This window comes from Lampris incognitus, chromosome 17 (assembly GCF_029633865.1).
Source record: "Lampris incognitus isolate fLamInc1 chromosome 17, fLamInc1.hap2, whole genome shotgun sequence".
Taxonomy (NCBI): Eukaryota; Metazoa; Chordata; class Actinopteri; order Lampriformes; family Lampridae; genus Lampris; species Lampris incognitus.
This window is the reverse complement of record NC_079227.1, coordinates 42927809-42941416: the sequence shown is the minus strand read 5'-3', so window position 1 is coordinate 42941416 and position 13608 is coordinate 42927809. Positions and strand designations below refer to the sequence as shown.

Genomic DNA, 13608 nt, shown 5'->3' with positions numbered 1-13608 from the left:
ATGTAAAGTTAAACTATGTAAAGTTAAACTATGTAAAGTCACCCTATGTAAAGTTAAAGTATGTAAAGTTAAAGAATGTAAAGTTAAACTATGTAAAGTTACCCTATGTACAGTTAAAGTATGTAAAGTTACCCTATTTAAAGTTAAAGTATGTAACGTTAAAGTATGTAAAGTTAAACAATGTAAAGTTAAAGTATGTAAATTTACCCTATTTAAAGTTAAAGAATGTAAAGTTGAACTATATAAAGTTACCCCATGTAAAGCTAAAGTTTGTAAAGTTAAACTACGTAACGTTAAAGTATGTAAAGTTAAAGTATGTGAAGTTAAAGTATGTAAAGTTAAACAATGTAAAGTCACCCTAAGTAAAGTTAAATTATGTAAAGTTACCATATTTAAAGTTAAAGTATGTAAAGCTAAACTATGGAAAGTTACCCTATGGAAAGTTAAACTACATAACGTTAAAGTATGTAAAGTTAAACTATGTAGTTGCCCTATGTAAAGTTAAAGTATGTAAAGTTACCCTATTCAAAGTTAAAGAATGTAAAGTTAAAGAATGTAAACTTAAACTATGTAAAGCTAAAGTAAGTAAAGTTGGTGAATGGTGTAGTTAAACTATGAAAAGTTAAATTATGTAAAGTTAAACTATGTACTTACCCTATGTAAAGTTAAAGTATGTAAAGTGAAGCTATGTAAAGTTAAAGTATGTAAATTTACCCTATTTAAAGTTAAAGAATGTAAAGTTAAACTACGTAATGTTAAAGTGTGTAAAGTCAAAGTATGTAAAGTTAAACTATGTAAAGTCACCCTATATAAAAGTTAAAGTATGTAAAGTTACCCTATTTAAAGTTAAAGTATGTAAAGTTACCCTATGTAAAGTTAAACTACGTAACGTTAAAGTATGTAAAGTTAAACTACGTTAAGTTAAAGTATGTAAAGTTAAACAATGTAGTTATCCTATGTAAAGTTAAAGTATGTAAAGTTAAACAATGTAAAGTTAAAGTATGTAAATTTACCCTATTTAAAGTTAAAGAATGTAAAGTTAAACTATATAAAGTTACCCCATGTAAAGCTAAAGTTTGTAAAGTTAAACTACGTAACGTTAAAGTATGTAAAGTTAAACAATGTAAAGTTACCCTATGTAAAGTTAAAGTATGTAAAGTTACCCTATGGAAAGTTAAACTACATAACGTTAAAGTATGTAAAGTTAAACTATGTAGTTGCCCTATGTAAAGTTAAAGTATGTAAAGTTACCCTATTCAAAGCTAAAGAATGTAAAGTTAAAGAATGTAAACTTAAACTATGTAAAGCTAAAGTAAGTAAAGTTGGTGAATGGTGTAAAGTTAAACTATGAAAAGTTAAATTATGTAAAGTTAAACTATGTACTTACCCTATGTAAAGTTAAAGTATGTAAAGTGAAGCTATGTAAAGTTAAAGTATGTAAAGTTACCCTATTTAAAGTTAAAGAATGTAAGGTTAAACTATGTAAAGTTACCCCATGTAAAGCTAAAGTTTGTAAAGCTAAACTACGTAATGCTCAAGTATGTAAAGTTAAACTATGTAAAGTCACCCTATGTAAAGTTAAAGTATGTAAAGCTAAAGAATGTAAAGTTAAACTATGTAAAGTTACCCTGTGTAAAGTTAAAGTATGTAAAGTTACCCTATTCAAAGTTAAAGAATGTAAAGTTAAAGAATGTAAACTTAAACTATGTAAAGCTAAAGTAAGTAAAGTTGGTGAATGGTGTAGTTAAACTATGAAAAGTTAAATTATGTAAAGTTAAACTATGTACTTACCCTATGTAAAGTTAAAGTATGTAAAGTGAAGCTATGTAAAGTTAAAGTATGTAAATTTACCCTATTTAAAGTTAAAGAATGTAAAGTTAAACTACGTAATGTTAAAGTGTGTAAAGTCAAAGTATGTAAAGTTAAACTATGTAAAGTCACCCTATATAAAAGTTAAAGTATGTAAAGTTACCCTATTTAAAGTTAAAGTATGTAAAGTTACCCTATGTAAAGTTAAACTACGTAACGTTAAAGTATGTAAAGTTAAACTACGTTAAGTTAAAGTATGTAAAGTTAAACAATGTAGTTATCCTATGTAAAGTTAAAGTATGTAAAGTTAAACAATGTAAAGTTAAAGTATGTAAATTTACCCTATTTAAAGTTAAAGAATGTAAAGTTAAACTATATAAAGTTACCCCATGTAAAGCTAAAGTTTGTAAAGTTAAACTACGTAACGTTAAAGTATGTAAAGTTAAACAATGTAAAGTTACCCTATGTAAAGTTAAAGTATGTAAAGTTACCCTATGGAAAGTTAAACTACATAACGTTAAAGTATGTAAAGTTAAACTATGTAGTTGCCCTATGTAAAGTTAAAGTATGTAAAGTTACCCTATTCAAAGCTAAAGAATGTAAAGTTAAAGAATGTAAACTTAAACTATGTAAAGCTAAAGTAAGTAAAGTTGGTGAATGGTGTAAAGTTAAACTATGAAAAGTTAAATTATGTAAAGTTAAACTATGTACTTACCCTATGTAAAGTTAAAGTATGTAAAGTGAAGCTATGTAAAGTTAAAGTATGTAAAGTTACCCTATTTAAAGTTAAAGAATGTAAGGTTAAACTATGTAAAGTTACCCCATGTAAAGCTAAAGTTTGTAAAGCTAAACTACGTAATGCTCAAGTATGTAAAGTTAAACTATGTAAAGTCACCCTATGTAAAGTTAAAGTATGTAAAGCTAAAGAATGTAAAGTTAAACTATGTAAAGTTACCCTGTGTAAAGTTAAAGTATGTAAAGTTACCCTATTTAAAGTTAAAGAATGTAAAGTTAAACTACGTAACGTTAAAGTATGTAAAGTTAAACAATGTAAAGTTACCCTATGTAAAGTTAAAGTATGTAAAGTTACCCTATGGAAAGTTAAACTACATAACGTTAAAGTATGTAAAGTTAAACTATGTAGTTGCCCTATGTAAAGTTAAAGTATGTAAAGTTACCCTATTCAAAGCTAAAGAATGTAAAGTTAAAGAATGTAAACTTAAACTATGTAAAGCTAAAGTAAGTAAAGTTGGTGAATGGTGTAAAGTTAAACTATGAAAAGTTAAATTATGTAAAGTTAAACTATGTACTTACCCTATGTAAAGTTAAAGTATGTAAAGTGAAGCTATGTAAAGTTAAAGTATGTAAAGTTACCCTATTTAAAGTTAAAGAATGTAAGGTTAAACTATGTAAAGTTACCCCATGTAAAGCTAAAGTTTGTAAAGCTAAACTACGTAATGCTCAAGTATGTAAAGTTAAACTATGTAAAGTCACCCTATGTAAAGTTAAAGTATGTAAAGCTAAAGAATGTAAAGTTAAACTATGTAAAGTTACCCTGTGTAAAGTTAAAGTATGTAAAGTTACCCTATTTAAAGTTAAAGAATGTAAAGTTAAACTATGTAAAGTTAAAGTATGTTAAGTTAAACTACGAAAAGTTAAATTATGTAAAGTTAAACTACGTACTTACCCTATGTAAAGTTAAAGTATGTAAAGCTAAAGAATGTAAAGTTAAACTATATAAAGTTACCCCATGTAAAGCTAAAGTTTGTAAAGTTAAACTACATAACATTAAAGTATGTAAAGTTAAAGTATGTGAAGTTAAAGTATGTAAAGTTAAACTATGTAAAGTTAAAGTATGTGAAGTTAAAGTATGTAAAATTAAACTATGTAAAGTTACCACATGTAAAGCTAAAGTTTGTAAAGTTACACTATTTAAAGTTATAGAGTGTAAAGTTAAAGTATGTAAAGTTACCCTATGTAAAGTTAAACTACGTAACGTTAAAGTATGTAAAGTTAAACTACGTTAAGTTAAAGTATGTAAAGTTAAACAGTGTAGTCACCCTATGTAAAGCTAAATTATGTAAAGTTACCCTATGTAAAGTTACCCTATTTAAAGTTAAAGAATGTAAAGTCAAAGTATGTAAAGTTACCCAATGTAAAGCCAAAGTTTGTAAAGTTGGTGTATGGCGTAAAGTTAAACTATGAAAAGTTAAATTATGTAAAGTTAAACTACGTACTTACCCTATGTAAAGTTAAAGTATGTAAAGTTAAAGAATGTAAAGTTAAACTATATAAAGTTACCCCATGTAAAGCTAAAGTTTGTAAAGTTAAACTACATAACGTTAAAGTATGTAAAGTTAAAGTATGTAAAATTAACTTATGTAAAGTTACCCTATGTAAAGTTCAAGTATGTAAAGTTACCATATTTAAAGTTAAAGAATGTAAAGTTAAACTATGGAAAGTTACCCTGTGGAAAGTTAAACTACATAACGTTAAAGTATGTAAAGTTAAACTATGTAGTTGCCCTATGTAAAGTTAAAGTATGTAAAGTTACCCTATTCAAAGTTAAAGAATGTGATGTTAAAGAATGTAAACTTAAACTATGTAAAGCTAAAATAAGTAAAGTTGGTGTATGGTGTAAAGTTAAACTACGAAAAGTTAAATTATGTAAAGTTAAACTATGTACTTACTCTATGTAAAGTTAAAGTATGTAAAGTTAAACTATGTAGTTACCCTATGTAAACTTAAAGTGTATAAAATTAAACTATGTAAAGTTACCACATGTAAAGCTAAAGTTTGTAAAGTTACACTATTTAAAGTTATAGAGTGTTAAGTCAAAGTATTAAAGTTACCCTATGTAAAGTTAAACTACGTAACGTTAAAGTATGTAAAGTTTAACTACGTTAAGTTAAAGTATGTAAAGTTAAACAATGAAGTTACCCTATGTAAAGTTAAATTATGTAAAGTTACCCTATGTAAAGTTAACGTATGTAAAGTTACCCTATTTAAAGTTAAAGAATGTAAAGTCAAAGTATGTAAAGTTACCCAATGTAAAGCTAAAGTATGTAAAGTTGGTGTATGGCGTAAAGTTAAATTATGTAAAGTTAAACTATGTACTTACCCTATGTAAAGTTAAAGTATGTAAAATTAACCTATGTTAAGTTACCCTATGTAAAGTTCAAGTATGTAAAGTTACCATATTTAAAGTTAAAGAATGTAAAGTTAAACTATGGAAAGTTACCCTGTGGAAAGTTAAAGTATGTAAAGTTACCCTATTTAAAGTTATAGAATGTAAAGTTAAACTTTGTAAAGTTACCCTATGTAAAGTTAAAGTTTGTAAAGTTAAACTATTTAAAGTTACCCTATATAAAGTTAATGTATGTAAAGTTAAACTTTGTAAAGTTACCCTATGTAAAGTTAAAGTTTGTAAAGTTAAACTATTTAAAGTTACCCTATATAAAGTTAATGTATGTAAAGTTAAACTATGTAAAGGTACCCTATGTAAAGTTAAAGTATGTAAAGTTACCCTATTTAACGTTAAAGAATGTCAAGTTAAACTATGTAAAGTTACCCTATGTAAAGTTAAAGTATGTAAAGTTAAATTATGTAAAGTTAAACTATGTAAAGTTAAAGTATGTAATGTTACCCTATGTAAAGTTAAAGTATGTAACGTTAAATTATGTGTGTGTGTGTGTGTGTGTATGTGTGTGCACCGAGCTGCCATGTTCTGGGATCGGGACACACGACACACTAGATATCCGGCTCATGAATGGACTGAAGACCACAATAACAAAAGTACAGAACCAACCCTGAGGACTCACACAGAGGTCCGAGTCAGACAACATGGTGTGTCATTAGGGTAATTAGGTGGACACCTTTCTAGCAAATGGACACCTTGCCATATGTTCTGGCACTGACTCAGAAATGTTGTCTTTTTAAAATCGGTAGGTAGTCAATAAAATGATATTAATAAGTTAAAATCTTAAGTGACACTGCCAACGAACTATTGTGAAGTTGTAAGCAGTTCTTATGCATGGTGTGTGTGCAGATGTGTGCAGATGTGTCTACTGACCATTCCACTGTAGGAGTGCCGTAACAAGACAGCATGTCCATACAGCAAGGTGCGGTGACCCCCTCCCTGCGCTGTCTGAGGAACACACAAAGAGAGAAATAAAGTGACAGAATTAATGAAACAATGCAAGACGTATGCTGTCCAGGAAACGCCAAGAGAGTGGGGAGAGAATGTGATGCAGAAATACTAACAACACAGTTCAGGACATGCCTCAGTCATTCTTCATGACTGAGGCGCCTATGACCCCCCTATGCTTCCGCTGGCCTGGCCCAGGAGTAGGAGCCCATGCCCCCCCCTTGCCCACAGACCCCCCCCCATAGGCTTGGGATCCCCCTGTAGCAACAGCACTGGCACCCAGGACAATGCCCGTAGCCACAGGACACCCATCCAACCATAGAGAACCAGTGTGGCACGGAAGCCCCCCACAACAGCAACCCGGATCAGAAATACTTATGTGTCAATGGATGGTGTTAAGACATGGATAAAAGTAGCCCATGTTTCATTAAATTAATCACCTTCATTTTTGGATAAAGCCACTAGTCTTTCCATTGAGATATATTCTGTTAAGAGGTGTAACCATTGGGATGTGGTGATATTCTTTCTACTTTTACAATTGAGCAGAACTGTTTTATTTTTTATTTTTTGTCAAGTGTTAAGGCCATCAAAATGAGTTGCTGGAGTTTGGGTGGTGTTTCCACTGAGTAGATATCTCTGAGAAGACAAACCGATGGGCAAACTGGAATGCTGTGGGCCAGGACAGAGGAGAGTTTATTAATTATGTTGGTCCAGAATGTTTGAATAGGTGGGCAGAGCCAAATGGCGTGGAAGTAATCGTCCGTGGGATTGAGCGTACAATGTGAGGAAGTGTCTTTGTCTAGAAATCCCATTTTGAACATTTGGTGTTGGGTAATATGAGTCCTTTGTAAGACTTTGTACTGGATAAGGAAAGCCATTTTGTATTCTTACAATGAATTTGTTGTCTGCATTTAACCCATCTCATTGTACAGGAGCAGCTTTTCAGTATCTGGGCAACAAGCGTGGGACATACACACACGAGACAAGGCAAGAACTACCTGGCAGGCAAGTCCCTCAGATGCACTGCTTTCTGCTTCAGTGGAAGTTTGTGTTAAATTTACCACTTTCCCCTTGGTTTCTGTCTGTAGAACTTGCCACTTGTTGCACCCAGGAACAATGCACAAATGGCCTCCCTTGCATATCCTCTTGTCCCATGGATCGCTTCACTCTATATTTTGTTGTTTCAACCTGTCAACTACTGTTGTACCAGTAGAACCCAACCAAGCCAATCAACCCCATTACATTATCACTTAGGCTTACTTTGTCAGAGAAGACTAAGTGCTTCCACTTTGACCTGTATTTGCATGTGTGTAAATGTACTCACCCCCTCTGCCTTTTCCTCAGTATTGGCCAGCATCTCCTGCAGAGCTCGTACTGACAGAGACTGCTCCAGCACAAAAGTGCAGATGGACAGATCAGGAGGTACATTCTGAAACAAAACACATTAATAACACAGACACACTTGGTTGAATATGCCTCAAACGATAATTAGCCAATTTTAACTTTATTTGAAAAGCAAATTTAACCGAGAACACTCATCTAGAACAATGACCATACATGTAATGTGTATGGTAACATGACATGTGGTAACGTGCTACCACGGTGGCACAACAAGCATGCTATACCAAGGAGACTATTATATGGTGTATAAACCCCCCCCCAAAAAAAACCCAGGCTTCACTAGTGTAACCTACTAAAGGCTTACTAGCCGATCAGGGGGCCCCCTTTAGTCGAGCGGTTAGCGACATCGCCTCGTGGTACAGTACAACGCGGATCGACTCCCGCAGCGAGCAAACATATGCTCAGTTACACTGGTGGCAGTGGTGGGGTCCGGAAGCGTGCAGATCCTCATAAGTCTCTCCAGAGTGCGGGAATAAAGAAGAGTTAATGCTAGATCCAACGGGGTGTTGGCACGGAAGTAGACGTGGTTGGTTAGGGTTTAAACTCTTTTTGAATTTCCATTGTTAGCAAGCGTTAATGTTCGCTATCATTACAGTACGATCTGGCAATGTTAAGTTCAGTTGTAAGCTAGCTAGCTAAATGTTTCAGTGCGCATCGTTTGTTTCAAGTCAGTGTGCTTCGAGGTTCCGTGCTTTCTATTGGCCGACTCAACAGCCAATCACGGCTACTTCCGTGCCTACACCCCGTTGGCTCGGAAGCGTGAGGGCGCGCTTCCGGGAGAGGGTAACTACTGTCCACTACTACTTTCGGCTGCTCCCGTTAGGGGTCGCCACAGCGGCTCATCCGTTTCCATTCGTAAACTCCTAAAAAGACTCACTAGCTGGCCAGGGTGTCGACCCCTTTTAGTCGAGCAGTTAGCAATGTCGCCTTCTGGTACAATACAACCTCAGATCGAATCCCGCAGCGGGCGGAAAATAAGCTCGGTTACGTTGGCGGCAGCAGTGGGATCCGGATGTGTCCGGAAGCGTGCACATCCTCTTTGGAGTGCGGGAATAACGAAGCGCGGGGAGGCACTTCCGGGAGAGGGTGATTACTGCAATCTACTGTGGCGAACGTAGAAGCAACGACAAAGGTAACTTTGCAGCCCCTTTATTGAACTCACACAGAAACAAGAACTTACCGAAATGTGACACAATACATGGGCGTCATCTACTCGAACAACAAAGTTGTTCAGGGTTTCAGTTACAAGGTTACACAACACAACAGAATGACAACTACAATTACACCACAACAAATAGTAATCACATAAACACATAAAACCACATAAAACACTTACAAAACATTTAATAACAACTGACAATCTGCACGCAGTGCCTGATGGGTAAAACAGGACAATTGGCACAATTCTGACGTGGTAGCAACTTCGCTACATTACCCCCTCCAGCGTGTCGCCTGTCCTCAGCCGACAACAAAGTCCCTATAGCGAAGGGGAAGCCGTCTCCGCCGCCGCGGGGGCACGGGTCCCTGTTCCCCACTGTCTGTCCGGTTGGTAGGGCCTGTGGGTGTTGGAGGGACCGTCCCGGGTGGGCTAAACTGATCTACAGGTTCTTCAGCCAAGGGGCGGTAAGGTGCCAAACGGTCCCGGTGCAGAACTTCCACCCGCCCCCGGACACACAGTTTCACCCGGTACACAACATCCGAAAGCTGCTCCAACACCTCACAGGGCCCCACCCACTGGCTGGCGAGCTTGGGGGAGACTCCTCTCTTCCGGGTTGGGTTGAAGACCCACACCTTTGCTCCTGGGGTGAAGGAGCGGTCCTGACAACGAGTGTCATATGCCCGCTTTTGTTTTGCACCTGCCTGTTCCTGATGCTGCCGAGCAAACTCATGTGCCTCGGCCAGACGTTGTTGGAGGTCCCGCAGGTACTCGAAACCGGGTATCTTGGGAAGGTCAGTACCCGGGGGCGTGCATAAGGCTAAGTCCACAGGGGTCCGCAGTTCTCTCCCGAACATGAGCGCGGCCGGTGTACACCCAGTACTTTCTTGTACTGCCGACCGGTACGCCCACAGGACCAGGGGTAGATGACAGTCCCAGTCTTGCTGGTGCCGTGAGGTGACAATAGCGAGTTGTGTGGTGAGCGTTCGATTGAACCTCTCCACCAGTCCGTCGCTCTGAGGGTGGAGGAGCGTTGTCCTGGTCTTCTTCACCCCCATGCGTTGACACACCTCAGCGAATACCTGTGCCTCGAAGTTCCGCCCCTGATCGCGGTGTATTTCTTCGGGCGCACCGAACTGACAGAACATCTCACACACCAGCCGCTCGGCTGTAGTGGCAGCGCTTTGGTCTGGGACCGCATACGCCTCAGGCCATTTGGTAAAGTAGTCCATGGCCACAAGGACGTACCGGTTTCCGTTGTCTGTGGTGGGAAATGGGCCAAGAACGTCCACACCGACCCGTTCCATGGGGGCCCCCAACTGATATTGTTGTAGAGGGGCATGGGAGCGTCTGGTTGGTCCTTTCTTGGCAGTGCAGGCATCACAACAGTGCACAAAAAGTTCAGTGTCATGCCTGCATCCGGCCCAGTAGAACTGTTGGCGCAGTTTGTTCAGCGTCTTTGCCACCCCATAGTGACCTGCCCCCACCGAGCCGTGGGCTGCCCGTAGCACTCGTTGGCGCCAGTCCTTGGGCACCAGTAACTGCCACACACTTCTTCCCCGGCCCGGCGCTTGCCAGACCCGGTACAACAGTCCATCATGCCGGGCCAAGGTGGCCCACTGGGAAAAGTAGGCCTTGGTCTCCACCGACATGGCAGAGACAGCTTGCCAGTGGGGGCGTGCCTTGGCGTCGACCCACTGCCCCACCCTGGCCAGGGTGGGATCACTATCCTATGCTGTTTGCCACTCCTGCTTGTCCATTGCCATCAGCCACGCCTCCTCTGGCTCAACCTGCCGCGTGGTGGACACTTGGAGGATTCCTCCGTCTCGCTCCTCTTGGCGCTCACAATGTCTACAATCCTTGCAGGGACGACGGGAGAGGGCACCTGCATTTCTGTGCAGGCGCCCAGCTCGGTGCTGGGTCTCGAAGTCATAGCTCTGCAGCTCCTCAATCCACCTAGCCACCTGGCCTTCGGGCTTCTTAAAGCTGAGCAGCCAGATCAGGGCCGCAAGATCCGTCCGCAGGAGAAAGGTCTGGCCATAGAGATAGGGGCGAAAATGATTGAACGCCGCAACTACCGCCAGGAGCTCGCGTCGTGTAACGCAGTAATTGCGTTCAGGGCGGCTCAAGACACGATTGTAGTAAGCCACCACTCTCTCTCCCCCAGCAACTTCCTGAGACAGGACGGTCCCCAGCCCCACATTGCTGGCGTCTGTGTCCACGATGAAGCGGCACTTAGGATCAGGAAGGGCCAGGATGGGTGTAGTGATCAAGGCGGTGCGGAGCCGGGCAAAGGCGGCTGCACAGTTGTCGTCCCAGTCCCTACACCGTCCCTTCTCGGTGAGATGGTGTAGGGGACTGGCAATGGAGGTAAAGTTGCGGACAAAACGTCGGTAGTAGGAGACGAGCCCCGTGAAGCTGCGCACCTCGCTGACGTTTCGCGGAACTGGCCATTTCTCGACCGCCTCCACCTTAGTAGGCTCAGGGGTCACGCCCTCTGCCCCCACCACATGGCCCAAAAACTTGGTCTCACGTCGAAGGAGGTTGCATTTCTTGGGGTGCAGGCGCAGGCCCGCCCCCCGAATGGCTTGGAAGACCTGACGGAGGTTCTCTAGGGCCAGCTCGAAGTCAGCGGCATGAACCAGAAGGTCATCAAGGTAAACCACGCACCGGTTGCGGGGAATGTGAGCCAACACCCTCTCCATTAGTCTCTCGAACGTGGCGGGGGCATTGCAGAGACCAAAGGGCATCACACGAAACTGCCGATGGTGAAGGCCGTCTTGGGTCTGGCTTCTGGTGCCAGCTCCACCCGCCAGTAACCGCTTCGTAGGTCAAGTGAGCTGAACCACTGTGACCCTGCGATGTGGTCCAGAGCGTCGTCAATGCGGGGCAAGGGGTAGGAGTCCTTGCGAGTTGCATTGCTCAGCCGACGAAAGTCCACACAGAACCTCCAGATGTCATCTTTCTTTTTGACCAGGATGGCAGGGGCGGCCCAAGGGCTATTGGATGGCTCTATCACCCCGGCCGCAGCCATCTCTAGAATCATCAGCTCTGCAGCTTCACGCTTGGCAAGCGCTAACCGGTAGGGTCGCAGTCTAATGGGTGGGGTTGTACCAGTGTCGATTGTGTGCTGCACCAGGTTGGTCTGGGTGCACTCCTCTTCGCGTGCAGCAAAAATCTCAGCGAACTGTTGGAGCAGGTCTTTCAGCTGTTGACTCTGCTGAGGGTCCAGCCCTTCACTGCTCCGCTGATACAGATCCTGGATGGCGGCAACAGTGTCCGGCGAGGGTGTCTGAGGAATGGTAGCCTCAATGAGGGTCGTCGTCATTGTTGGTGGCCTGGGCAGTGTCGTCATCCCCTCGGTTGGCAGTGGAGGTGGGGGCGGCGGCATGGTGACAGGTGGAGTTGGCTGGATGTGGATACATCCCACCTTCCTCTCTGGACGGCGCCGGAGGGCCAGGGTCTCTGCGCCAAGGTGAATGGCAGTACTCGACACATCGACCAGAGCCCCCCAGCGAGTCAGCAAATCTAGCCCGATGACGCAAGGGTCTTGTATTTCAGCCAACCAAAACTCGTGGGTGGCTGCAACTGTCCCTGCCCGCACCTGCAGTGCCCTCTTCCCCAGCATGCTGGTTAGTTCCCCAGTCACAGTTCTGATTTTACAGGTGGTGGGCCTCCACTCTGTCTCTGGCAGCACCCCTGGACGCACAATGGAGATGGTGGACTCTGTGTCCACAAGGGCCCAGCAGCGGTGTCCACAAATGGAGCAACAAAGATAGAGACCGTGTGCGTGGCCCACTCTGCCGATCTGGGAAGAGTTCTTAATGGGGAATATGGTCGGTTGGCTGGGTAGCAGTCTCCCCGCGGTGCCACCCCATTCTAGTTTTCCGACTGGGGAGTGCTACGTCGTCGTGGTGCAGGGGCAGGGCAGTCACGGGCCTTGTGCCCCACTTCTCCACAGCGGTAGCATGGATCACGAGGCGACCAAGGTCTGAAGGGTGGTTGGCGTCGTCCTGGTTGCTTTCGGCGTGGTGACGCACGAGCCTGGCAGACGACCCCTCTTTCGACGTCTCCTTCATCTGCGTGGACCTCAGCCTGACGGGCCATCACAGCCTCCACCCTCTCTGCCTCTTCCAATGCAGTCTTGAAGGCTGTAGGTGCCGTGATGCGGAGGTGCTCCTTCAACCTCTCTGGGGTGAGCCCCTGGATGAAGGCACTCAGGGCTAACTCGTCACGAGCTGCTGGATCTCAGGTGGGGTAGCCACCATGTGCAAAGAAGTGCACGTCTGCTGCATAGGTTCCCAGGGTCTCGCCCTATTGGCGGCGCCGGCGGGCCAGTCGGTCTCACATGCTGTCAGTAGAGACCCGTTGACCAAAGCGTCGGTCTAAAGCAGCGGCCAGTGTCTCGTAATCCTGCTGTTCTGACGGCATAAGGTCGAGCAATACCTGCAGCGCATTCCCTTCGAGCGCCAGGGCAACATGAGCAGCAGTGTCTTGGGTGCTCCATTGGTTGTGACTTGCTACCAGTTTCACTTGAGCTAGGTATGGCTCCAGGGCTGTGATGCCCGCATACCGTGGGAGCTTGAAGATGCTTGGGGATGGCAGCATCACATTAGCAGGGGGTGCTGGGGTTGTAGTGACGTTGGTCAGCGAAGTGGTGACGGTGACGTAATGGCGGCGGTCGGCGGCGATGTGGCGGCTGTTGATAGTGGATGGGCGGCGGCCGGCGCCGGCAATGAGACGGCGGTGGAGACAACGGCGGCCGGCGATGACATGGCGTCGGCCGGCGGCGGAATGACGGCTGTTGGTAGTGGCCGGCGGTGACACGATCGGTGTTGAAATCAGAGTAGGCCGCGACTTCTCGGCGACAGTTGCCGCCTCCGAATCGCTGAACCGGCCGGCCGTGTCGGGTCCTGAAGAACGGGGGGCGCTGGCTCCGTCCGCCCTTCCTCCGCGGGACATCTTCTTCCGAGCGGCGATGCTCTCTCCCCGGGAAAGCTCTTTTTCCAGACACTCGATGAATTCCTCAATCTCCCGGAGTTCTACATTGAAGCTTCTTCTTGACGTCGCCATCTTCGATTTGTGGGTATTGGCT

General features: G+C 42.7%; 1 protein-coding gene across 1 annotated transcript in view; it reads right to left on the bottom strand.

The window, feature by feature from the left end:
• Positions 1-13608, bottom strand: part of ryr2a (ryanodine receptor 2a (cardiac)) — a 1161183-nt gene that overhangs the window by 1135834 nt on the left and 11741 nt on the right. Inside the window, 2 exon segments of the mRNA XM_056296806.1 lie at positions 5882-5956; positions 7251-7385. Coding sequence (XP_056152781.1) covers positions 5882-5956; positions 7251-7385 — 210 coding nt within the window.